This window comes from Anomalospiza imberbis, chromosome 5 (assembly GCF_031753505.1).
Source record: "Anomalospiza imberbis isolate Cuckoo-Finch-1a 21T00152 chromosome 5, ASM3175350v1, whole genome shotgun sequence".
Classification (NCBI taxonomy): domain Eukaryota; kingdom Metazoa; phylum Chordata; class Aves; order Passeriformes; family Viduidae; genus Anomalospiza; species Anomalospiza imberbis.
This window is the reverse complement of record NC_089685.1, coordinates 24,394,116-24,422,072: the sequence shown is the minus strand read 5'-3', so window position 1 is coordinate 24,422,072 and position 27,957 is coordinate 24,394,116. Positions and strand designations below refer to the sequence as shown.

At 38.3% G+C, this 27,957-nt stretch overlaps 1 protein-coding gene across 2 annotated transcripts; it reads left to right on the top strand.

The window, feature by feature from the left end:
• TES (testin LIM domain protein) lies at window positions 1-27,957 on the top strand. Of its 2 annotated transcripts, none has more exons than XM_068189919.1 (7): window positions 1-151; window positions 11,119-11,204; window positions 19,424-19,670; window positions 20,812-21,147; window positions 24,409-24,624; window positions 25,148-25,306; window positions 26,507-27,957. In XM_068189919.1, the coding sequence occupies exons 1-7, from the start codon at window positions 125-127 to the stop codon at window positions 26,696-26,698; spliced, it is 1,263 nt and encodes a 420-aa protein (XP_068046020.1). In that variant the 5' UTR covers window positions 1-124; the 3' UTR covers window positions 26,699-27,957. The 2 variants fall into 2 exon arrangements, with proteins under 2 accessions (XP_068046020.1, XP_068046021.1); XM_068189920.1 differs by lacking the exon at window positions 1-151 and adding an exon at window positions 298-306.

The window sequence follows — 27,957 nt, the reverse complement described above, 5'->3', positions numbered from 1 at the left end:
TTGGCTGCCGCGCGGCCTTTGTTCGGCTGCAGCCACTGCCGCAGGGCAGCGGAAGTTTGAGCTCGCGGAGCGCGCGAGCGGAGCCTCCTCCGTGGGCGCTGCCTCACAGCCAGACCCGCCCGCCATGAACCTGGAGAATAAAGTGAAGAAGGTAAGGAGGGTCGCCCTATAAAGTGAAGAAGGTAAGGAGGGTCGCCCTATAAAGTGCAGAAGGTAAGGAGGGTCGCCCTATAAAGTGAAGAAGGTAAGGAGGGTCGCCCTATAAAGTGAAGAAGGTAAGGAGGGTCGCCCTATAAAGTGAAGAAGGTAAGGAGGGTCGCCCTGGGGTGCCGCGATCAGCCCTTCCCGGAGCCCCGCGCTTCCCGCCCGGACCCGCCGCAGAGGTGGGAGGCAGGAGAGCTGTGAGGCAGGAGAGCTGTGTGCCGCGTACCCCGGTGCGCACACAGCTGGGCTGCCTCGCTGCTCCCGACCGTAGGTAGTCGCCGCAGGTGGTGCCCCAGGTGGGGACGTTCCGCTGCTCTGTCATGCAAGTTAAACATGTGTTCGGTCCCCCCAGTAAACCCCTGAGATCTGACAGCTGTTTTCGTGTATGTGCGCTGTGTATGTAGGCATGAAACTTAAATTACGAGCAGCCGAGTCGCTGTTTGCGGTTATGTTAGTGATTAATTTCAGACCTATGATGTGACCGACTCCTTACAAGTGTGTTATCAGCGTTCGTATGGATTACCCGCTTGAGCGAGAAGCCTGGACTTGATTTTTCTTTATTTTTCAAGGTATATTGACTAGTTAGTTGCGTCAAATTGGCAAGAAACAACAGGTAAGTAAAAGAATGCGATAGGTAATCCAATTGTATTGAATCTCTTTCCAAAACTAACCACTTAAAATTTCCTATGTAAAACTGACTTCACGTGGGATACTCTTACAAGTCTTTGCTTCTAGTTCTTTCACAAATTAAATGTAGTGCTAAAGCACTGACTTTTATAAAATTAAAAACTTATTTGTAGTATCTGTTTTGATACTATCTGATAAGAGGAAAAGGACCTTTATATGTGAACATGGGTTAAATCTATACATAACCTTCACTGATATGTGAAAAGTAGTCTTTTGAAATCAATGTGTGAGGGGTTTATTCCTGAATTGTTTTTTTTTAAAGGTAGCAACTTGTTTTAAAATACATATATGCATTTTTGTATACCTGTGTGCTTTTCCAACTTGCAGGCTAGAAACTGACTTGGGGGGGAAGTAGTTGTGTAATGTGGAAAGCTACCTGCTAAGGCTGAATCCTAGCAATGGGTGGCCTTGAGTTACAGCTTGCTTCAAGTGATGTCACCACGTGATAGTGTCACTTGGGTGAGGATCTTGCTTTGGAGGAACTGCCTATCTCAACCCCCAGTCATTAGGCCATCTGCGTGTAGCTAAGTGCTCTTGCTGTCTTTAGAAGCTGGCTGTGTGCACAGGGTTGTTCCCCTTGTGTGACTCCTTGTATGCAATGAAAATAAGCTTCTTGAGTAGATTTGCTTGTATTTTTTAAGCACAACTTAAACTTGATGGCATCACAGAGCTTGTTTGCTGGAAGCTTTTTGAGCTCCAGGAGGTGAAAGACACATACTTGTGGAAGATAGAGCATTCTAAGTCAGAATTTATTTATCTAAAGAGAAAATTCTGCTGATAATGGAGTCTTGATTTGGGTGAACTTGTAATTGCTGAACATCTGCTTGAAATTACTCTGTAATTATTGGGTAGTTGTGTGTGTTTTAAATTTATTTGACTATTTTTGCCATATTTTTCTTGCTCATCTTTTACTTCTCGTCTTCAACAACTTTGAAGATTCCTGAAGACTTTCCTAAACCTGTTCAAATAAACACAAAAGCTAGTGCCACAAAGGAAACCAGCAAAGCTCTGTTTTATGAAAGTAGTATATCTGTTCTGCTCTGCTTTAGTGTTAATATGCAGAGATGTCTATGATTTGAAAAAGTCACATTTTCTCTGTTTCTACTGCATGTATATTCAGAAAACTGTGTCTGTTATTGTGCTGTCTTCCCTTGCTCACATATTCTCATCTTCCTTTCTCTTTTTAACTTGGATGCAGCTTATTTTCCAAGAGAACAGAAGAGGTTCTCTGAAAGTCCCTACAGGGAGAACTGGAAGCTTTACTAGGTACCAGCAAGTTCAGCTTTACTAGGTACCAGCAAGTTTGGTACAAAATTCTTCTTTTTTGACTGCCAAAATTTATTTAATCAAAACTTCCTAAGTTTTGTAAACTGAATAGAATAACAATTTCACGTCAACTCTGGAATAACTGTGTGTCTTCCTTTTCTGTCCTTTAGTTCCAATTCTCAACCTCTTTTATTATCTTTTTGTTTCTCTCTTTTTTGCCAACTTCCTTCTTTCTTTAAAGGTGGAAGAACATTCTGAGAAGTGTCCAATCAAGATTATCAAAACCAGTGAACTACTTGGCTTTTAGAAGAAACTTGTCCTCAGGTGGAGATGCCTATGTCAGATTTTTAGTCCATCGGCAGCAGTGGGTCACTTTTCCACATGCTGTCTTTGTCTCTCACCTGTCTTTGTCTTGTACCCTGGAGCAAAATAGCTTGAGTTCTCTTACCAAATATACTTTATGTAGCCTTTTGTTTTGTAGTGACTTGTATGTATTTATTGCTTGGCAAACAACCTGGTAAATATTATGGAGTGGTGAGTGGCTAATCTGCCTGTTGGGTAGGAATTTCCTATAACACTTGCCAGAAGAAAAAGTAGGAATTGTCATGTTGTCCCCAGATAAGTAATTCCATTGCATTTTTGAAGTCTGAGTTTAGATGTTGGCTATTCTGTAGCCCGGGTGTTCAGCAGAGCAGAAGGAAGTGAATGCCTGTTGGAGCAGCATGTGGTGTGGAGGCTCAGACACTCAGCTGGTGCTGTAGAAAAGCTGTTTCCCCTACCCACAACTGCTAATTTATAACTGTACAGAGTAATATATTGGAATGTTTTCTGTTTCTTGGAAACCTGATAGGTGAAGTTTCCAGGGTGACATTCCTAAGATTTCTCTTAAGTGTCAGTAATCCATGAGTCCATTCCTCATTTTAGCGTGTCTGTATTTTCTGTTTGGAAAGCTGCTCCATACATTTATATCTACTTGTCTAAGTTTGTGAAGAAAAAGAACACTCAGAGGAAGTCTGTTTTCATTGTTGATATTAGGTTTGGTGGGGTTTTTTCTCCAAATGTAACAGTTCTATCACAGTCTGTCTGATTGGAATTGCTTCCCTCCAGTACAAGACCAGTAGGACTCCAGCAATGTACCTGTTCTTCAGCAGAACTACTGCCCCACCTGCCACAACTTCTAACCCATCCTTTCAGCAGTGGGTACCTTATATACTTATATATACTTATATATACTTATATACCTTCTATGTCTTGTGACAGAAAAGCAGCAGTCCTGTTTAACGTAACCTTCTTAAGAAATCTTCAGGGCACAACTACTTTGGCTCAAACTTTTAATTTATTTTCTGTTTGGTTTCTTTCATGTGTTGTAAAACTCATCTTGCTATCTTAAAAAGTGACCAAAGGAATGAGTACTACTGTGTAGCCAGATGTCTCATTTGGTCTGAATCCTGGAGTCTGGACAGCCACAGCCTGCCAGAAACAGAAATTTCAGCATGCACTTTCTGTACTGAGCAATATATATGCAGAACATATGCAAATGTGTGGTCATGTAAATTTTGTAGTCAGTTCACCATGCTTTTTAGAGCTATTAAATAACTGGCAAACATCTAGGCAGTGAATAGTGTCTTTTTGGCTGCCTTGTGAATACTAAGTCTAAGACTTTCCTGGTCTGTTACAATTTTCCTTTCGAGTTGAGGGGAAACTGTACAGTTTTCCCCTTTTTCACAGGGGGAATTACATTTGCTCTTGCATTTGAGGATCATGAAGATAGTGTTTGTATAAAATGAATGCACAACAGAGCTGCAGGGTAAGAACAGGAGCTCCAGCTTGAAAAGTACTTGTGCAAAAAACAGACCACTGTTTCTCCCAAATACAATATATGCTGTGTTCTCAAACCTTGCTTTGAGGCTATAGGGAAAATAAAGATTTAATGCTTTGTGTTGAATACTCTAGCAGAACCTTGTTCTAACAGCCTGGATTCCTGCCCTGTCTGCCACCTCTGTGAACTTGGTAAAATTAATCAGTAGGTCACGGTCCTGCTTTTCAGCCCTGCTGGCAGCACGGTCTCATGCTTCACTAGAGAAAATAAGAATCTGGCAGTGAGTCTGTTCTATATAAACTTTAACAGTATAATACTTGCTTTATAAAAGGAACTTTGCTTGCAGTGGACAAGGTGCAGGGCAGTTTGGGTGGAAGAGGTGCAACTTCTCTAGTATGGAATTTGTGTGGTTGTTTTTCAATGGCGTGAGACTTAGTTTGTTCTGTTACAGTTGGAAAACCAAACACTGAGTGTTTTAGACATAGCTAAGTCAACAACTGTAATGATCCTTGGTAAATGAACGGTGAATAAAGTATGTATAGGAGCAAAGTCAGCTTTTCTGTGTTATGCAAAGCATGATTTAGTAATGTCTGCTGGGCTGCACTTCCTGTTGAGGTCACTGTTTGTTTTGGTGTTATTGCTATGGAAACCCATTATAGTAGATCTTTTTTTTGCTGTTTCGTATGTATAGTAAGATCAAGGAAATGTACTTTTATTCAGGGGTGAGTTTTGTTTGAAAGTAGAAGAATGAAGCAAGAGGAACTACTTCGGTTTTGTTCACAAGGAATCTAAATAACTGCTTCCTGCATATGCTGTGGGGTTTGAGGGTTTTTCCCCCCCATCAATGTTTAAAAAAAAAATTATGTGAATAATTATTTGGCACACCTGTCTGTATCCACACCTCTAGATATTTTTTGTCCAGCATCCCTGGATAGCAGCTTGGCAAATATGGCACAGCTAAACTAAACTTTTTGACTCTTACTCTTTTTTTTCCTATGGCAAAAGTATTCCCCAGGTGTCTGACTATAAAATATCATGGAATGCCTGAATAGCAAGTCAAGAAACTCTTTGAATGCAGGACTGCATGACTTCTAAGATCAGATGAAAGTTTCTTCGATAGGGTATAATTATAAACAAAGTATTTTGCAGCAAGGGGGAAAATTAACTTATTTTGAGTTACAGTATTCTGTCATAAAAGTAACAAATATCTGATTCTGCAGTTGTTCCTGGAAAAAAAGAAAGAAATGTTTCTATTTTCCTCTAAGTAAGTAATAGTAATGGTGAGTAGCAATTTTCAATTAAATTTTATTAGTAAAAGTTGCTTAAAATTACTTTTTTTATTTCAAGAAAGTATACTGAACATGTCATGCAAATTGCTATCTTCTTCCTAGCAGATACAAAGCTTACAGTTATAAGGGTGCAGATGTAAATATCTATAATGTAGTATATTTTAAAATAGTATTTTACAATCTGATTAGATATGCATGTTTAATTTATATAAAACTAATACTTATGTGTATTGGTTGTGTATATATATATATATATATATATATGCATGGGTTTTTTATAGGGATGTATATGTACAAACCCCCCTGATATGTAGTTTTTGCTGATGACCAAAGTTGGTGGGGTTCTTTTAGGTCCTGGAGACTTTCAGGAAGAGCACAGCTGTTAAGATGAAAGCATGTCACGCCTGTTACCTAGCATCTCAAACTTGGTCAAATTAACAGGTAAAAGGAGTCAGGAGGCTTCTGTCATGACATTTCCAGAATACACCAGATCTAACTGTACTCCACTACTGCTGTGTATGTGTTTCTGGTTTTGTTGGGGGATTTTTGGTTGTTTTTGAAGTCTGACTGACTCTTTATTTGTGCCTTGTTTTCAGTCTGAGGTTGTCTAGCTACAGCTTTTAAAAGCTGAAAAAAGCATGCTCTTTCCTGCATGACTAAAGCTCCTAAAAAATGAATGTGTAGGTTTCCAGGTCTGCTTCTCAAAACCTAATGTTAGAGGATGTAACTGGGTAAGAGTGCTGATGTCAAAACAAAATCCATGGAGTATTGTGAAAATGCTTCTGCAGTTCTGGATGATGGATAGTGTTGTATTGGAGGTTTACAGATCGTGTTATAGTGTGTATCAGCTGCATTCAAACTTAGCTAGTATAATTCTGGACTTTGTGAATAAACAACTCTTGTTTTCTCTCCACCTGATCTATCTTTGATAGCTGTTAGCCTTTTGAAGGTATGCTATGTAGCAGTGTCTTAAATATTTAAATTCTGAGCTATTTGATATTTAATAGAAGATATCGCAATAAAATAAATTCCTGAGACTTTGTACTATCAGGCTACTGCAGCTTCTTGATCTATTCCTCTGCCTGTCCTGCCCAGATCATCTTCCAAATATTTTTCTTGGATGCAACCACTTTCTGGCATCCTTCTTTCTGCACAAAATGGACTTCTGTACCCAGGGTTCTTAATTCCAGTCAACTTTTCCCTTAATCAAAACACGTATTTTAAAAACCCCAGGGTCACAGTTGTCATCAATTTTATTAGACGTGTTAAAACAAACATAAAGTGATTTGTGGGACACTGCTCTTTGTTACCAATCTAAATTTTGTTTTCCTTCTCATACAGTGTCTGTCACAGTTTTTTAAGATCATTATCCAGATATTCATGTGTCTTTTGTAGTGGTTTGTTCTTTTTTCATTCACGAATCATAAGAAGTATCATTGATCTGTTTTTAAAGTTTAATTGCTGTAACCTATTTTAATTTTCCATTTGTTGTTTTTCCCTGCTAGAGAAGACTTCTGATGGTACAGAATATAATGATATAAGATCAGCTCTCAGCAATAGAGCATGCACAGCAGTGAGATTTCTCATGTTTTTGGGGGGTTTTTTGTTTGTCCTTCCTGCTTTACCTTCTCTTCTTTGAAAGTGCCTAAAGCACATTAAGATGTACTAGAAATCTGTTGTACTCTACAGGTGCTTTCCCACTCAAACATCCAAATAGATCAATAATTAACTAATCTTCAAACTAGAACATTCCTAGGATTTTATGGTAAATCTAAGAATATCTTTACTGTGGATCACTTCAGTTCTGTGCTTGGAGCACCTTCAAGCAACCGAGAAAGCTCTGCAAAAAAGAATAGTGAAGAGGATTTAGTTCTGATCTGAGGCTCACTGGTAACTGTTGAAATCCATTAATGGCAGCATTCTCACTGTATAGCCACATCGTTTCAACTTCTGGAAGGATCTGTAACACTGGAAAGGTTTTTGATCTTTTGCAGAGGCTAAGTATTGTGTCTTACTGCCTGTGGAAGGGTAAAGCTTACCTGTCTGGTGATATAGGAGTCCTCTTGGAGTGAGGAAAGAAAAGCAGCTGAGGCCTGAGTTAATTCTGGTCTCATGGTGGCTCTGAGGAGATAAGAAATGTTCAATAAACTTAAGAATAAACCCTTCTGATAAGCCAGGTCTAAACTATTTCGTAGGAACTGCTGTTTCTTATACTTCTGAACAAACTCTTAGACACTTGAATGTGATCATTTGGGTTTTTAAGATGATAGTAAGCTTCTATGCATGACCTGTACTGTAAAGTCAGCCAGCTTTTGTCACTAGATTCCAGTGTAAACTGAAATGGGGCAGTCTTTCACTAATTGTCACTTGGCTGTAACCACTTAAAGCTTTTTGCCCTTTGGTAATATGTAATCTTGAAAGCAGCATGCAATGGATGATCTCAGTCATAGTCATATATCATCTTCTGTACTCAGGCTGTTTAAATCAGTACAGGGTATTTTGGTAATACCAGATGGGTTTGGTTAGCTTTTGCTGTAAAATAAAAATTGATGGTTATAGACAGACAGAAACCTTCTTCTAGCAGGATTCAGCTGACCTGTGTGTGCCATTTCTCCCATAACTCCATTTATGGGGAAAATGGGTTCCCTGCTGTTCCAGACACACATTACCTCTCCAGTGCTCAACCTGCTCTGTATTACTGGGTGTTTCTGCTTGGAGCTGGCCATGTTCTGCAGAAGACATGGAGATAGATGGATAGCACTAAAGAAGCGCCACACTGAAGTTTGAGGCTTTCTGAATTTCCTAAACTACAACTGAATTGGCTGCTGAAGAAGAAAATTTCTGAGGCTGATGCTTTCTTACAGCTGAAGGATGTCCTGTTACAGGACTCTGGAGAAATATGTGTAATGCACTGACTTGTGGATAACAATAGCCTGCAGTGCTTTTGATTTTAGCTATTTTATATCTTAATTTTTGGCAAGCAGCCATGTAGTTTCTCTGTCAGAACAAAGGCTTGAGTCTGTGTGTGCATCTAGAATCACACCTAGTATGGTTTTTAGTGTGCCTTTCAGTCTTGAGCTAAACCTTTGCCAAAAGGTACCCAGACATTGTGTATGAAAAGGTAATTCCCTTCTTTCTGTTTCACAGCAAACTGAAAAACCTGTTTCAAAACAAGTCTCTCTCATTTGGTAATTCAATTTATTTTTCTTGAGCTGCACAAGCATTTACATAATGGTGTTCTCTTTATTTCTGGGGAGGGAATATAGAATGCTGTATTTCTAAAGAAATCTGCGCTAAGACTGCTGGCTGTGAAAGTGCAAGTGGGCTGGCTGGTTTTATCCCTGTAGTCTGGAGAGAGTATGTTCTGGGTGGAGCATTTAGATAGCACATATTTCCTCTCCTTAATTTGTTTCTAAAGAGTGTTTTTTTAGCTTAAAAAAAAAAAAAAACCTTAAATGTTAGGAGCCTTGGAAATTATAGTTATGGTTTTTGCATTTTTTTTAATATTTCTTTCTTGAATTTCAGATTCTGCTTTGGGAATTCTTGAAATGCCAAGCTTATTTTCCAGTAGTATAAAACAGTATAACTGTTGTGACTATTACAAGTGATCCTATGTTTCTAAATCTTCTAATTGCAGTACTAATGAGGTTATAATTATTTCCCTTTCCTCTCATTCCACTCTTTTGGAAGGAAGGGAGAACCTGAGCATAGAGATGTAATGCCAGTTTGTAACTGAAGTAGCAGCAAGGGAGAAAGGGTTTTTTTTTTTCTGTTGATCGGGGTTTTGGGGGAGTTTTGTTTGTTTGTTAGTGCAGTGCAATCATATTTTAACAACTTTTTAGAGAGGATGACTTCAAAAACAAGACAACACCAAATGAAAAACAACCTGTTTCTCCCTCCTCCCCCTACCCTGACCCCAAAAAAAAAAAAAGTTGTGTTGCTTTAGCTTCCTTTTTCCCTTTATAAAACATCCTGGCCAACATCTTGTTCTCTTTGAGTGTGAATTAGGAAGAGTTCTCAGGTTTTTTTTGTGAATTGTGGTGTGTGTGTGTATGTATGGGAGATCTCTGGATTCTAGATGAGAAGAGTCCTATAAATGGCAATCTTCAGTGAAGATGAACTTTTATTAACCAGTTAACTTATCAAAAGTGTAGCTGATGAAGAACCTAATCTTCAAAGTTATGCTAATTTAAAATATCTACTGGTATATATAGTTTAGCACCTATAACATGTGAACTTCATGAGCCCTTACATTGATGAAGATGTCACCATGATCACAGCCAGCTTGTGTTTCATCTTCCAGATATGGAAGAAATAATGCCATCTCCTTCTGTCCATCCCTGCAGTAGCTTAATAGCTGCCAACATACCTCCTTCTAAACAGATCATGATCTTCAGGGTAGTTTTCCTCAGGGATGTCTGATCATTGTTGAGGCAATGATCCTTATAATTATAAAGTAACTGAAAACATGGTATTCCTTGCATTTTACCATGCGGTCTGTATTAAACAAGTGGTTGGTGAATAATCTGTTCTTTATTTTGGACAGAGACAAGTTGAAAGTTAACCTGGTTTATATCCTTGTACATACAACAATAGTAGTAGGATTTCTCTCAGTAAATGGCAAACTTAATAACAAAACTCTATCACCACATGTAAGTAACTTTGGCATTGTGTTGTTGCCAGAACTAAAGTTAGTACCAGAACTTGTCAGTTCTAGCTCAGTTTCCATTAATGGTAAAAGCTAAACTGCAGATGAGCTGTTTCTACCTACAGCTAGTTGGGAGTGCTTCTCCTGCTGCGTGGGGTGTGGGGATGGGTTTCTCTCTGCACGTTGGGCATGAGCCTGCATACCCAGCTGTGGCTGCATTTCCATGGTCCTTCATCTGTCTGATTTGAGAGCAGCGTTCCTCAAAGGTTTAAAGTGCTGGAGTGAGACATTTTAATTTTACTGTGTTATGTGAGACATTTTAATTTTACTGTGTTATGTGAATGCATAAGTGACCGTGCTTCATATTCGTTTATCACCTCAAACTTAAAAAGCTGTTACTTGGTTAAATTTGCTGATGTATGATGGTATATTATCATGATATATGATGATATATTGTGTGAATACTTTTACTCTGCCCTGTTGCCTATATTCTCTGATATTTCCTCTGCATTGTGAATTGGTCATCCACCCTTTTGAAACGCTTTACATATCACTTCTAATTGATTTTGCTAACTGTGCTGTTTCTCTTTCCCCTCAAAAAGTCAGCTGGTATGAGTCCAGCTGAAATGTAATTGTAAAAGTTATATGCTACTCTCAGTCACTATCAAAGTAGCCTCAAATATACTTGGAAACATTAGACAAACCACTTAGTTGTTTCCTTTTTTGAGGTTAGTGCAAATAAATCTGAGGTCTGTTTATTTCTTGGTCTCCTGTATTTTGCCAAGTCATGTACTGTAAATCACTTTGTCCAGATAGCTGGATTAAATGTCCTTTGACTTGAGGTCTTCTGGCCTCACTTACTCTATTTCACAGCCTTAGACCTAAGAAAATGCTGCTAAGAATCTGCTTCTTCTCCTGTGTGAAGTTTCTAAAGCAAGCTGGGCTGGGGAGAAAAGTCACCCGAAAAGTACTAAGGCTACCTCTGCCTGCTTAGCTCAATCCTATGTAGAGGCTTGTGTGACCACTGCTACTTAGATAGATACAATAGGAAGGTGAGTGCACCCCAAATGCTGTCCTTGTGTCAGCTTAGTCAAATGCTTAATCTTCTGATTTAGCTGTTGATTGCAGATTATAAAGGCATGAGTAAGATCATTCATGCACGATAATACTTGAAGCTGACTGTAGTCATGTTCCTCTGTACACAGATGGGCTTGGGCCATGAGGAGGGATTTGGTGCTCCCTGCTTAAAATGCAAGGAAAAGTGTGAAGGATTTGAGCTTCATTACTGGAGGTAAGTGATACCAAATGTATCCTAAACTGTGACTCAGCACTGCTGACCTTGACATATGTATGCAAATGTCTGAGTAACCATTTTTGTTCTCTCTCTCAATTAAATTGTTAAGATGTTTTTAAAAAGCTGACACAGTTCAGGGCCAGAAATTCTCAGATGCTTTACAACAGAGTATCTAATCACTTCTGAACATGCATTTTATCTGCCCTGAAGTGAATGGTAGTACTTCTACTGCAGCATTTGCTTTAGCTGACTAAACAATTGAAGTAGATTTGTAAAAACATGTCTAGCCTTACTGGAAGAGACATGACAGGGAAGAAGTGTGTTTTATCTCTGTAATAAAATGCTTTTTCAACTCCTGACCAAATACATATGCTTTGATCTGAGATGCTATGTAAAATTATTTTGAAAATATTTGAAACTACAACTTATTTAGATGGGGAGGAGGTGTCACTTGTGTGTGTCACATAAATTCAAGTAAGTTAGATAATACTGAGCCTTGGATTGTGTACTGTTCCTAAATCAGTGAGTTGATGATAGCAGTAAATTGTCTGTCATTACTTTTGCAGAAACTTTTTTTTCATTAAGACCTTCCTTGTTTTACTGAAACAAGATGTATTTATGTATATTAGTATATTTATGTATCACAGGCCCAGTTCATTCATAATACTGGGCATGCTCTAAGATGTAGCTTAGTAATTCTGATTTTTTAGGAAAAAGGTCCCTCTCAAAGGGAAAATCCTGAAAACAACAGAAAAATAGATGTTAATAGCACTAGCATATGCTATCAATGAAAATTATTGCATTTAATCAATGCTGACTAGCTAGAGTGAAAGTTGCAGTTGCAGTAGAATTTTGTTTTGTCTTATAAAGTAGCCTTTGTATGCCAGCCATAGTGACATCAGATGCGGATAAGGCCTAGGAGGTTTTACATTTTCGCCTAAATATTTGACTGCAGATGAGACTGTTTAGAAAATAATCAGGTAAACAAAAACAAAACACAGAAATGTGTTAAAGTTGATACATAATCAAGAAGCTATATTCTTATCTGTAACATGTAGCTATAGAAACAACTTACAAATAATGACATGGATCAAGAAGTGTTAATTCACTAATAAATAAACATGATCATCTAAAGAAAAAAGAAATCATTAATTTATGGAAAGACATTTTCAATATGCACTGCATCACTGAGGGGTCGTGTGTAGAAGTAATAGTAAAATAAAACAGAACTGATGTAAGTAATGCAATAAAAGAGAATTTTTAATAGTGCAACTGTTCATAGTGTTTATCCATTGTTAGACGAGAAATTGTATTACTTTCTGCTGAAAGCTCTTTTGTTCATAGTCACTGTAATGCCCAGTTAACTTTCTCTCTTTTTATTTTACTTTTTCTTAATTGCCAATGTTACACTTTGTAATTGCTACATTATTCTTTAACATGAAGTAATTTGGATTAAAAAGAAAGAAAATGGTTAAAGTGATTTAGTTACATCATAGTATGATTGCAAAGTTAAAAGGTGTCTGCTTCTGTGTGGGTATTTGGGGTTTTTTGCCTGTGTTTTGCTTTATCCATATTGCACTATCTTCCTGTGGTTAGGGCTCATTGTGCCAGATCCTGAAAATATAGCTCATCAGAACACTGTCTGTCCTAGAAAAGTAAGAGTTTGTAAACAGCAGTGGATTGAAGAGCAGGTAATGAAAAAGATGTAAAAACAGTGACTATTTAGCTAAGATTTAATTTGGAAATTGAGTCCATCTAGGATAGACCAGATAAATAAGGTGTCTGGAAGTAGTCTGAGAAGCTTCATCTAAGGGTTAGACAAATGTGGCACATACCTCTGAAACAGTCAAAAAGTTAGCAGTTGTGAGAGAATTCAAGAATGGGTTGGAAAATAGCTGTTCTTCCAGCAGAGCTACTACTGGTGATAGTAAGATTGTGAATCTGAAGTCTTAATTCAGTTCTGTGTAAATAGTTTTCAAAGGAAAAAATATATTAATATCCTTTGCATGATGCTTATATTTTTTTAGTCCATCACTTAAATGGAGCACATTGCATCCCAAATATCTTTTTACTTAGTTGATAGCCTTTAAATCTCAAACTCTGTTTTAAGTAGGAATAAACTGTGGCACAAGTGGACAGAATATTGTCTTTATAACATGAATAGTCAAAATCAGTTCAAGTTTACCCACTTATTTTATTGGTACTTGTCTATAAAAGACAAGTCTTGAAGTAAGAATTGTAATTAGAGAAAGTTACACATTGGGAGAATAATTGGGGGAAGGAATTGACCCTGGTCAGCAGCCAAACACCCATGCAGCTGCTTCGCTCCCTGTCCCAGACATCAGGGTGGGAGACAAAAAAGGAGAAACAAAAGTGAGGCAAGTCCTGGGTTGAAATAGTCTGTTTAATAGGTGAAGTGGTGGGTGAGCAAGTGGTGCAAAGGGACTCGCTGGCCGTCTCCCACCAGCACACTGATGCCCAGCCAGTCTCCAAGCAGTAACTACTTAAGAATTCAGAAACCCTGACTCTATTTCTGTTTTATTGCTTATGATGCTGTTATATAGCAATTAAGCCCCACTGACCAGTTTGAGTCAGCTGTCCCCCTTCCCAGCTTCTCTACTTGCTGAGGCGGGGTGGGGGCAGAGTTCAAAAACGGGGAAGCCTTGAATTTGTGCCAGGAGTGCAGAGTACTAGCAAGTCCTATCAAGGCTGTTTTAGCTAGAATCCCAAAGCACAGCTGCCTACGGGCATTATGAAGACAGTGACCTCCATAGGAGCCAGATGCAGCCCGGCGAGCGGGGCAGGAGCGGCAGCGGGTGCCGGGCGTGGTTCTGCTGCGGGCTGTGCAAGGCTGACACTGCCCTCTCCTGGGGACGGCCGAGGAGCTTCAGCACATCGCACAGCTCTTGGTCTGATACATGAAAACGCTGCTCCTCAAAGAGCCAACATGTAATTTCTTCTTGTATTTCCATACCAAAGATCCTCAATTCTTCCTCTGGGGAGTCAGGTTGCAGAGTGCACAAAAAACCCAAGCGTACCTATCTAGTAGCAGGGCTTTACAAAGAGTTACTACACCCTTCTTCTCTATACTGGAAGTATTTGGAATATATCTCTTCTGGGGTGGCACATATTAAGTCTTTTGTGTTGTAAATTTTGACACACTGTATGGGCAGGTTTTATAGATGCAGAACTGTAGATTGAGGCTAGCATAGAAAGGGTGGTAAATTAAGCCTTTAGTAAAATTTATTCCTAAATTTTGAAGATCTGATAGCCTCAGTGTTGCAAGCTGAACACAAAATGAATAAAATGAAAGATGTGGTCTACAATGGTAGTTAAACCAGGCAATTGTTAACCATTCATCTTGGTGTGTTAATAGCTTTTGCTCTTAAAATTGTCCTCAGAATCATGCTTCTGTCCAAGTGTAACAGCAGCAGAAGGTGGAGAAGCTCTTTTTAATTGAGGTGTTAGATTTATTTCAAGCTGCAAAACAACCCCCGCACATGTCCAGTGGGTCAAGCTGGATGTAAGAGATTGTTACTCAGGTAGTTACATATTGCTCTTAGGGAATGTATTTCCCACTAGAGGGGACTATGAGACAGGAGTGAGAAGTTGATAAAATCAGGAGGGAAGGTTCTGATTTATCTTGGTTGTATATGTACAAGAAAGTGGTAACTGTCCCTCATGTGACTTCCCAAGATGCTAAAAAAACTTCTGAAAACAAGAATCTTAAGCTTGGGAATGATCTTTTTCAGCATGTGGCTTCTCTGCACAGATACAGTATGTGGAAGACAGGGAGAGCCCTAAGTTGACTTTAAGATTTTCTGATACTACAGCTGGCAGGGAAGCATTGAGATGCAGTTCAAAGCAGTAGCAATTACTTATAGCTGCATTAATAGCAAGAAAACATTACAGAAGGAATCACAAAATCATAGACTTGGATGAAGAAGCAAAGTGCCTTCTCAGTAATTTCATTGATAATGCAAAGCTGGGAGGAGTGGCCGATACACCAGAGTCCTGTGCAGCCCTTCAGAAGGATTCTGACAGGTTGGAGAGATGGGCAGAGGAGAGCCATCTGAAATTCAACAAAGGCAAATGCAGGGTCCTGCAGCTGGGGAAGAATAACACAGTGCACTAACACAGGCTGGAGGCTGACCTGCTGGAAAGCAGCTCTGTGGAGAAGGAGCTGGGAATCCTGTGGAAAACAAGCTCTCCCTGAGCCAGCAGTATGCCCTGGGGGCCAAGAAGGCCAATGGTGTCTTGAGGTGCATTCTGCATGTGGAGTGCTATGTCCTGTTCTGTGCTCCTCAGTACAAGCGAGACATGGAGCTCCTGGAATGGGTTCAGTGGAGGGCAGCAAAGATGATTAAGGGGCTGGAGCATCTCTCTCATGAGGAAAGGCTGAGGGAGCTGGGCCTGTTCAGCCTCAAGAAGTGAGGGGACCTCATCAATGTCTATCAGTATCTGAAGGGAGGGTGTCAAAAGGGTGGAACCAGGCTCTGCTTGGTGGTGCTGAGCACTAGGACAAAAGGCAGTGAGCAGAACCTGATGCACAGGAAGTTCTACCTGTGCATCAGTTCCTCCACAGGAAGAACTTCTTTACTGTGCTGGTGACCAGACACTGGAACAGGTTGCCCAGAGAGGCTGTGGAGCCTCCCTCACTGGAGATATTCAAGAACCATCTGGATTTTGTGATTCTGTAAAAGGAAAGGTTAGTTGTTCTGCATGGAGGGCACAAGCCTCAGGACTTGCCAGGTCTTTGTTGAGGATTTTTCTATGCTTGCAGCTGCTGCCTCCTGTCACTAGGAGCCAGCATAGGAAGGATCATGATCCATCTTATTTTTCCTCTCTATACACCAAAACATAGGCAGTCAGGAGGATGGTTAACATTTGATTTTGGAGAAGGAACTGGAAGTCTTTGGTCCTTCGTGTCAGCAGACATTCAGGACACAGGAAGTCATCACTAGAGAGGATGGACTCTCCATACCTTTCTTCCTTGTTCTTTCTAACTACTGAAGACCTGCTAGCAAGGCACTATCTAATAGACCTGTCTTCACAGTGATATGTAACTTCTCATTCCATAGATTTTGAAGTTTCCTCCCTATCTTCCATGTTTTGAGTGGAAAAAGCTTTTCAAATTGCTGAGATGTGTATGGAGGAACATTGCTCTGCTTTGATGAGGTCCTGAGAGCTATGAAGACATAAGAAGTCCCTAATACCTCCTTCAGCAGGGATCTTGCTGAATGTCCTCAAGTGAAGAGAAAATGTTTACAACAATGCAGATGGAAGAACAAGAAATTTTCACTGCTTGTCCTCTTGATAGAGTCAAAGGAAATTAGATTGTTTGAAGCATATATGTTTTTATATATATATGTCTTTGGATGTATATAACCACAATTGTTTTTTCTTGCTCATAAGGTGTTCACTTTCACATCACAGATAAAAAGAAAGTGTCAGTTATCAAACAGACTTGTGAAATATAAATTTGAGGTAATGGAATGGGGTCACTTCAGTGAGATAGCTGTATTAAAGTCAAAAAAATGACCAGCCAGTCTATTCTAAAGAGAAGTAATTGGCCATATGCCTTCTGCAGAGGGGACAGTGAGTGACTAATGAGCAGGCTTGTGCTGTGGCAACTAAATTAGAACTGTGGCAAAGAAGTTAGAACTAAATTGTAAACAGTACTATTCAGGAACAGTTATGTGTGTAAATATCAACTGTATATCTTCTAGTGCGGGAAATTATTCAAAAGGAACGATTATAAATTCAGACAGGGTACTTTTTTTTGGGCTGTTAGCAGGGGGAGCGTTGGGGAGCATGGGAAATGGCAACAGCCTAGGGGATTTTCCTTCAATTTACTGAGATATGCTGACATCAGTTGTGACTGAGCATTCTCCACATTCGTTCTGTATTGTTTTGTCCTGTATTCAGAGGCATAACAGTTCACAAGTTCTAATGCAAGGCCACTATTACACTTGTAACATAGCCCCTCTAACAATGTCGATGCTGCTTTACTGTGTTGGATGCTGTAGAGTGGGTAGAGTACACAGCCTGTGTCACGTGGCAGTTGTGACCACACAGGCAATACAGCAGTATGAACTGTTCTTACCGAGTCTGTCTTGCAAGCAGAGCAGTTCCAGACAGCATGATCATACTTCACTTGGCGGAAGACAAAAGACTAAAACTGGGGGTTACTGTTGCTAAAGATTTAAGTTGTAAGAGTAAATAAAGTGTCATTGTTTTGATGGACAAACTGCTTCAATTCCAGTAGCATGTGTGCTGTGAGGCATAAAGCTGCATGGTGATCATGATACAAATCACTAAATCTGCAAAAAGTGAGGTCTGATTCTGTCACCTGGTATTAGATCTCAGAAAAAATATGACTGAGAATTGGTAATAAGGTATAATCACATGCATGCCATAAAAGATGAGCAAAGTGAATATGAATTGCTTTATTAGTATATTAAATAGTCTGTAAGTAATAGCAATGTAAAGGACTTGTGTAGACAGATGCCCAAGATCTTGCAAAATTTTATGTTTTGAGTGCTTGAGATACATAGTAAAGCTTTTAGGCTTAGTGGGAAGTGCTAGTTCATGATTGAATGTTTTGGTAAAGCGATTAGTGTATAGTAGCTATTCAGGTAAGTATCAGCTTTGAAATTCTGCACATCTTTCCTGTTGAGGAAATTAATTAGAAGCTGTCAGTCTACATCTCAATTAGTGATCTCTTTAGGTATTTGTGTGGCAGAGTGGAGTTACTTCTGCTTAACATTTTTATTTTGCATGAGTGGCTCATTTTTAGAGTTAGGTATTCTTATTTGGAGTGGACTTTATAACTTAAATTACCACAATGTATGTTTTCTGTGTAACCAACTGACCAGTGCAGCATCCACCACACACTGAAATGTTAGTACCCCGCATCCTAAACTGGTGTGCATATAGAGAGCATATGTTTGGGGCTGGCTGTGTATCACTTCAGGTGGCCAACTTAAAGTCCTCCTTCCTTTCCTATTACCTCAGGGGCTTGCTGTAGCCATGGCATTTTCTTGTTGTGTACCCGTGACATACCTTATCTTGGCACCTAACTTGCCTTCAAGACTGTATAAAGCAAGATGCAGAACAATGTTAAGAGTTGATGGGTTTTGGCAAGCAGGATTCAGGAGCATTATATAGCTAATTCTTTATTCTATTTGTTGTATGAAGGATAAATAATGAGGTAAAACACTGCTCATTCCTCTTCAAACTCTAGAGATCCAGAAAGTTGATATGTTTTCTTAGTCTGTAATAAGAACCTTTAGTTGACATCTAGTTTCACTGATTTCTGGCTGACTGCTTTGAACTGAAGTTCTGGGGATGCTGTTAATAAAAAATGAACTAGCTTGTCTAATCCAAGGTTCTGTTCATTATATGTGAATTGTTTAATTATGCTTAAGGTAACAAATTACTTTCTAATATTCGTTAGCCAAAGCAGTTGAAATATGTTGTATATGAAAGAATATAATTTATATCCAAGTAAGTAGATCTACTTCTACCTTTTAAGGCTGTTTTCTGTGAAAAGTCTCTCTACAGCATGTGCCAGAGTACCTCTGACTTGGTTCAGAGCTGTTTTGAAAGGCTTTATCCATATAAGCCTTCAACTTTTCTTTCATCTTCTCTTTAAATTCTGTGCTTTGAACAGAACTCAGTGCAATTATACTCTTCGTATGTCTGTATGCATTTTCTTCCTTTCTTGGAAATAGTTTTTTCCACGCGATAGCAACCCAGTGATAACCAAATATCATGCATACCGTGAAATACATATGAAGAAAATAGTATAGTGCGTGTAACTGTGAATGTATGAAGAGCAACAGAAAAACTAAAATCCCAAGAAATTGATGGGGGAATCATGTTGATGTATTAGGTTATCTTATAATAAATCTGGTAGGTGACTGATAATGGATATGAATGTGTTTGATCAGTACTGAGATGTAACTGAAGAAATTACATAGAAATTCATATTAAAAAAGCATCAGTGTAGTTGACTGATCTGATAACAGTATTTGTAAATAAACAATGTAAATAATACAACAGGACACATAAGGAGGTGTTTGACATATTGCAGAAAAAGTGTATATTTCTTAAACAACGCACTGAAAACAAGGGTTTAGGTTCCTGGTGATGTTATTACACACCAACATGGTGTGAGATTGTAATTTTGTTGCTGTTTCCATGAATTTCAGGAAAATATGCCGCAACTGCAAATGTGGCCAGGAGGAGCATGATATCCCTTCAAGCAATGAGGAAGATCGGAAAGTGGGGAAACTCTTTGAGGATACAAAATACACAACCCTCATTGCAAAGCTGAAGAATGATCCCGTGTATAAACGCAATGTAATGATACTGACCAGCCCACTGCCAGCCAAGAAGAACATAACCATTGATACTGTGACTTATGAGTGGGCTCCTCCTGTTCAGAATCAGACACTTGTAAGTCCAACTCACATTTTTTCATGTTCAATGCAAGAGTTGCTGGGAGATAAAATAGTAGAGCTTACTGGAAGAGCCTCTTATAGTCTTCCTTTCTTCCTCCTCAAAACTGAAAATATGGTGCCTGGTTAATGAGTCTTGCATCTGTCATCTTGCTTTATGGATGTTTGTTTGTAGAAATTCTTAAAAACCTGGAGGGATGAGGTAGTTTTTAATACATAGGATTAAGTTATCTACTAAGTCCCTGGAGTCCAGTTTCTGTAACCTGCACTTTATTTTAATATTTTTTTCCTTTTTTCCATTTTTTCCCTTTTTTATTAAAGTTGAAAAATTTGCATGGAGTATGGGGTTAAAGGGGAAAAAAATACCCAATACCACATCAATTTATGTCATTGTTTAAAGTTAAGGGGAACACTTAGTCTTGCTTAGAGCTTTTACTGTATATGGCAAGAACAAGGTCAGTGTTGACATCTAAAAGAGCAGCTCTTTTCCAGTATGTTTTCAGCTGAAGTAGATGAGATGGTAGATAGCCCTCTGAGGATCTTGCTTCACTTTTCAAACTTTGATTACCAATTTATTGTACCAAAATGTTGTGCAATCCATGCCAGAATGACATTATCTCAAATTATTCCTTTTATGTGAATTAATCAAACCTTGTGCATCTAAGACTTATTTAACATTCAGTTACCAATTTGATTTTTAGCCTTATCATTGCTTTATTTAAACTAGGGCACTTTTTCCCTTTAATTTAGCTAGAGTTATTTCTTCAATGGGCTGTATGCCCCAAGCAGATTATTTCAGTTTCTACTTTTCCAGGACTATACTCATGATCAGTATTCATAGATAGAGACAAGGTGCTGTGTAAATGTTATTTATTCAGAGAAGTAATAACTCTTTTCTGTATGTTGTAAAGGGCTTAAAAGGAGTCTTTCTCTTAATCTGGGAAGAAGCCAATTAATACAGCAACTGCTGTATTTTATCTCCATTACTTTTTCAGGATCTTAATGTTTATGGAAAAAACCTTGTTTTTTGACAAATTTGACTGTCGCTAAAAACAGTAGAGATTACTTTAGTTGTGTTTGCTTATGAGAATGGGTCTGTAGTTGAAGTGCCATCTGATATGTAATTCCTCCTGATTCAGGCTAGACAGTACATGCAGATGTTACCGAAGGAGAAGCAGCCTGTTGCTGGCTCAGAAGGCGCGCAATACAGGAAGAAGCAGTTGGCAAAGCAGCTGCCTGCTCACGATCAGGATCCTTCAAAGTGCCACGAGCTTTCCCCCAGTGAAGTTAGGCATATGGAACAATTTGTGAAGAAGTACAAAAGAGAGGCACTCGGTGTAGGAGATGTCAAACTCCCTGGTGATGTGGAAGTGAGTGCTCCTGATGAGAATAGCTTGAAAAATGGTGGTGGCAGAGGTACCTCATCTGCTGTTGGAACAATGGAGAAGTCCCCAAATCGGAAAGCATCTCAGTATGTAAGTATAAGAAGGAAAAGATAAAGCAAGAAGGTATATTATTATCTGAGTGTTCTATTTGGTCATTTTAGCCCAATTAAATTGTTAATTTAGAATAGCAGAAGTCTGGGGAGGGAAAGTAGGAACTGGAAAATGTTGTGAATGTCTGCATAGAGTCATGGTTTCTGACAGTATTTAATGCATTGCAGAAAATAACTTCCTAGGTGACAATTTATCCTCAGTGCAAAAACATGTTAGCTTGGAGATAGTATATTAGGGTGGCTTTTACAGAATAATAATCAAAAAGCTTGTGTCATCTTATGGATTAATTTTTACATTCTTCTCCTCTTGAAGAGTTAGCTTAATTTTAGAAGCTTGTTTTCTTCTCTTTCTTGGAAGAGCACTGAAATTACCCACTTGATAAATTGTGTTTAAAATGAAATGAAATTAAGGAATAATAAAGTAACATGTCTCCATCCTGTGTCCAACAGGTTGAACCATACAATGGCTCTTTTGACTAGCCTTCTTTTCATATTCAGCTCCATTTTCTTATCTATATTTTTTCTTTGGCATCTGAATTCTCCTTGTAAAGCTCAACAAAAACAAAGTATATAAAATTACCCATATTTCATTGATATTTCAAAAATTATATCCTTAATCAAGTATTTCTGACATAACTACTGCGGTACATGTCTCAACTACCAATTACAAATTCAAAATAGGGGTAGGATTACTGAAGGAACATTAAATCAGTTTAGGGGAGATATACATTACTTAGCAGTGTTAAAAGCTCTACTATAAGTTGATTTCTAGAAATGTTGCTATTATGTTTATGAATCTTTAGAAATATTTGTGTGCAGGTTGCTTACAGAAAATTAATATACAAGTTCTAGATGGAGAAAAAGGTTTGCTTAAAATTCCTTGTAGAATGTGGCTTTTGGTGTTATTGGAAGGTGTGATGTGTTTTTTTGCTGTTTGCTTCTGAACTGACAGTGTGAAATATAAAATCAGCACCTAGGTTTTAGCTTTGGACATGGCCACTTTCCCTAAAAATTTTCAAGCTGTGCCATGGGGTTACCTGTAGCAATTTGCTAATTTTATTTTGGTCACTGTCTTGTTATGGAGAATTAAGAAAATAAGAAAATATTTTACCTTGGCTTGATTAGGTTACTGTCATTTTGTCTTACGTCAGCCTTTCCTGCTGGTTTACTTTAGTTTCACAACAGCAGTCCTTAACTTATCTCCTCAAGGAAGACCTACAGAAATGCACATCTTGCATTGTACCCTGCTGACCAGCTGCCTTGGACTATAATAAGTCAATAGCAGGAGGCATTCTGTCCTCTTGAGTAATTGTATCAGAAGATGCTTTATTTTTTAAATTACACTTGTTTATGACTTCCAGACTTTTCTTACTCCAGTACCTGAGTATTCTTCCTGCAGTTTAAGCCAAGCATATATTATCACTGTGGGCTGTGATTTAGAAAGGGGCATGTAGGTGCTTAATAGCATGAGTGAACATTTGGGTTTCTGTTGTTAGGTACTGAGTTTACATTGGGTTAAATAATCAGGATTTAGATATGTTATTTTAAAGTATTTGGGGGGGGTCTTATTTTTGCAATGAGACTTTGTTTTGGCTATATGATTTAGCATTATCTCAACTGCTTTTTAACAGTTTAGCATAAATTGATATAGAAGAGCTCTTAAATACTTAGCAGAAGAGTACCATCCATGTCTACATTTCTTTTATTGGTTCTGCATTTTTGCACATCAGATTTTCTCATACGTTGTTCTTCAGACTGAATAAAGCTGTGGTCAGCTTTCCCTATATTCCTATAGCTGTGGTCAAAAGAATCTCTTGGAAAATTAATTTTCATTATAGGAATAGACTGCACTTCTTTAAAACCTGATAAAAAACAAAAAAGCAAACCCAACAATACTAACAACCAGGTCTCCACTATTAATGTAAATATACCTATAATAATTGTCTTTGTGTTTACAAATACAAAGCTTTTTCACCATGACTGAAAGCTGAATTAAAGAAAAATAGGTACTCAGCATATTTTCATCCTGTAAAGAAGGAAATTTTTATATGCCTTTTAACCACCAAAGCTAGAGATGTTGTAAATGGTAGGCAAGTGAATCACATTGCCTAGACTTGGGTCGAGGCAGCTACTTAACCCTACAGTGGACTTCTCTTGGAGTATGAGATCTAAAGTAGAAAGGTCAGAAACCTTTATATACATGTATATTTGAACTTTCCCTTTCATTCATTTCTCTACATTCTGTATTCTGTTTCTGTTCCAAGTTGTTCTTCTTGTGGTGGCTTTCTATCTATCTTTTGAAATTGTCAGGCATCTGGGATCTGATCGATATGCCTTGTAGCCGAGGCACTTTATATGTATTTTATTTTTATATGCACACACAAAGCCATTTGTGGCTGATGTGAGTCATAGAGGAAAACCTTCCCAGGATGTTCAGCCCAGTCCACAGACCAGCTGGAGTGCAGGAAATGCCAAACTGCTGATTAAACTGTAGATAAAAAAATTTTGATTCAGTAACATAAATCATCTGTGTTTTATAACTTGGTGGCAAAACCCTCTCTGTAGGCAGGTATTGGGCAGAAGACTGATTGTGAAGTCTCTGGAACTATTTGTAGTGTAGCTGTGTATGTAGGTTTTGTAGTTTATCCATAGTCACTCTCCTGTCCTAAAATCATTAATCACAGACTGTTGGACAGCAAGCCATGAGTGACTAGCATCCATAGAACACAGCTTTAAAGAGAATCAGTTTGAAATAGTCACTAATTTTTTATTTTCCCCACCAGTGATGCAGATACGGCTTGGTTTAGTCATGACCTATAAGTACAGCCATTTCCTTGTCATGTGTTCTAGTCATAGTTGGTTAGCTTGGATGGAGGATCATTATTCTCTCCTTGTTCCTAAGCATGTAAGGTTTACAAAGCATAACATGAATTTTAATTGCCTGTTGTTTTCTTTAAACACTGGACTGCAACTGCAGAATGTGAATACAGCAAATACAGCAATCCTTTTAAGGAGCACTAATGCTATGACAGTGGAATGTGCATTGCTCATCTTGAATTGCTTAGTTAAACCTAAACTACGGTACAGGTATATCCTGAACCACTGGTGTCTACTTGTGGGATTAAACTAAATCTTTAATTTCAGTCTGGAAAGATGGAATTTATTAAATGTATTGATGGTATGTAATTTTTATAAATACAGCTCTCAAAACTTAATTAACTTGGTAATAACCTCTTTCCAGTCCTGCTACCACTGCAAACTGAACATGAAGGAAGGCGACCCAGCTGTCTATGCAGAACGTGCTGGATATGACAAATTGTGGCATCCAGGTTGTTTCGTCTGTTGCACCTGCGGTGAACTTCTAGTAGACATGATCTATTTCTGGAAGAATGGTAACCTGTATTGTGGAAGACATTATTGTGATAGTGAAAGACCCCGCTGTGCTGGATGTGATGAGGTAGGAAATATCCTAATGCTTTCTTCTAGCACAAAAGTTTGTTCCCCTGAGAAGTGATTAGGAGTTGTACTATAACATTTCAGTGCAGGAAGGTGATATGCCTTCACCAGTATAGTTGATAGTTGAGTTGCAAAGAACTGAAACCAATATGGACACTGCGCATTCATGAAAACCCATAGTTTGCTTTGGATTTGGTGGTGATTTTGCACAATCTGTAGGGACATAGGATGTGATATGTGAGGGCAAATTCTTCCAACAAGTCACACTTAGGCAGTTGTTTCCTTACCAGGGACACTAGGGACCAAACTGACGCTGGGCAGCAACAAGGAACAGCCCTCCTGGGGCCTCTGGCATCTATGAGCTCTTGGGAGCACCATGGAGGCTTTTGGGAAACAAACAATGGTGGAACCAGTGGGAGTTCCTTGCAAATCACAAAACATCTAGAGGCTAGATTTATTAAAAGGTACGCTGATCAAATGAATGTACTTGTTTACTTGTACACTTGTTTGTATCTTCCTCATAGCTAATATTCAGCAATGAATATACTCTTGCGGAAGGGCAGAACTGGCATCTGAAACACTTCTGCTGTTTTGATTGTGATTGTGTTTTGGCTGGAATAACATATTTAACGGTGAATGACAAGCCAGTCTGCAAATCCTGCTACATGAAGAACCATGCTGTGGTAAGGTCCTTACAGGTGTCTTGGTGTTGTGAAGGAAAGGAACATAAGTCTATAGAGCTTCAAACTCTAACTTTTCTCAGTCTGGGAGTATCTGAAGAGTATAAATTGAATATTTAGGCTTGAGTCAGTCAATCTTCTTCCCCTTCAGGAAAAAGAAACCAAAACCCACAACTTCAGGCAGCCAAGTGTTTTGTCACTTAATAAATTTGGACAAAAGCCACTCCTGGGGTGGAGGGAGGAGCCTGTTGGAAAAACAGCTAGAACTTAGCCAGTAGTGAAGCAGGATTTGGTAACAGAAGTAGTAAAGTAGCTGAAGATGAGTGATGCTGCTAAATGTTTAGTTCTCATCAATTATAGTTCATTGAGCCTGGTGGGAATCAACTTCAGCTGCTGCTAAAAGCCTGTAGTTAAATACTGCAATCTAGGTACTTTTGTTTATTTCTACCCACTCTCCTAAAAAGGAGAGTGACTGACAGGATAAAGCTAGAAGTTCAGAAAAGAAGGGTAGTTCTTGATTCATGGTTATGCTGGAAACTAATCTGAGATGATGGTCCATTCATATCTATAAGTTAGGTAGCTACTAGTTGGTGGCTCAGTCTGAAGTGCACCTAGATGATTTATATAGTGAAGGGAGAAAAAAAATGGTCATCTCTAGTTGGCAGTTAATAATATTCTGAGGTAGGTGTGAGGAATTTTTTTTTTTGAGAGGCTTTATTTCCCCTCTTAAAACATTAACTTTCTCAATCTAAATTATAATTTGTGAACAAGCAGATTTTAAGATAAATTGCATTCAAGACTTTATAAAAACCTTTAATTATTTGGCATTGCCACAGAGCTGTCAATGCACAGGAAGATTTGTGGCTAATCTCTTCACATATTTAACTTAATATATGAAGATCTGTGCTGTTTGACATAAAAGGTTTTTGTGATTATTTGGGTATTGGGAAATCCTAACCATCATAACTGTCTAAGCTTAGTCCCAGCAGCAGATAATTTGTGTCCATTTTGTTATTCTGTGCCCTCAGCTGAATCCTAATCAAAACACTTTAAAGAAAAAAATCAAAAAGCTGGAGACTTTTTAAAAAGGCTTCTTTTAACACCTGTTTCTCTCCTCCAAAAACACTTAAAAGTTCCAGGTTTTATTGCACTTGAAGAGTGCATGTGTGTGCTTCATTTCAGTATTATTTTATTTCTCAACAGACCTGCCAAGGCTGTCACAATGCTATAGATCCAGAGGTTCAGCGTGTAACGTACAACAACTTCAACTGGCATGCCACACAGGAATGTTTCTTGTGCTCCTGTTGCAGCAAGTGTCTAATAGGCCAGAAGTTCATATCTGTGGAAGGGATGCTTTTCTGCTCAGTGGGATGTAAGGAAAAGATGATGTCCTAAAAGAAGACATGCACAGAACTAATCAAGTATTGCTGTGTTCCAAAGGCTCTTGCATTTCTACTGTAAAATACATAGTGTCAGGGCATTTAAAATTATTGAAAGTATTAAATAGCATTTCCCAAAGATTTTTTTTTTTATGTCTAAAGCTTCCTATGTAATCCTCATTTTTTAGCTATAATAATACTTTCTCTTTTGGAATACTGTTTCTGAGTCTTACTTGAAATTGCTTCATATAACAGAAATGTAAGAAAAAATATGTTACAAATTCTATGCATTCTAAGGGATTTCTTCACTGTGAAGAATCTTTTTGCTGTATCTTGCCTAATGGAACAAGAAAGTGTGAACATGCTCCATTTTATCTTGTTTTTATGATAAATGTAACTCTTCCACCTCTGGTTTCACTAATTTATCATTTTTATAGTTTTTCTGCTTTCATCAAGCACTTTAGACAAAATGATCAGTTTTACTGACATGTACAGCTTTTGTTTTCCTGACTTCAAGTATGCAGGGAGAATGACACTTAAAAAAATTTGCCTTTAATAATTTCTTTATTTAGTTTTGACACATGGCTTCTTGGGGGATAGTGACTTCTCATGTCTAGTTTTGAAAGTAACTCCACCAGTAGAAAAATGTTGGCTCATGTTTCTTTCTTGCAACTGTTGATGCCTGGAAAAGCTTTAATTTTACAAATACTAAAGTTATGTTATAGATTGGGGTGAGGGGTGTTGGTGTTACAGCATAAGAGCTGGTCTTGCTTAGATTAAAAAAAAAATGCCAGAAGTAGTGGGTGTCACTTTTAGCCTTTCAGAACTGGCTTCTGTTTTATATCATGAATGTTCCTTTCGTAAGTCGTGCCTTCTATCAAGAGGGATGTGGCACATAGCACTGTATGCATTTCCAAGAATGTATTTCTGCAAATGGATCCTGCTTTTGATTTCTAAATTCTGAACCAAAGCACGAAGAAGTCTTTCCCAGACAACTTCCAGAATTTGAGTGAAAAAATTCACAGCTGTGTATTAGCTTTGCTTACTAGATAAACCAAATGTGTGGCTCTTCCTTTTATTTAATAATTATAGACCTACAGTGAAGCTTCTTAGATGTCTTTGTGCCAAACACTGAATGGGGAGTCTTTGGCCTGAAAAAATAAAATAATTAATTTTAAAAGAAAAGTCTATGCAAGTCTTATGTTCAATTCTTATAAGTTTTATGGTGATTGTATTGTAACACCTATAAATAAAATCAGTGGTTTTCACTTTAAA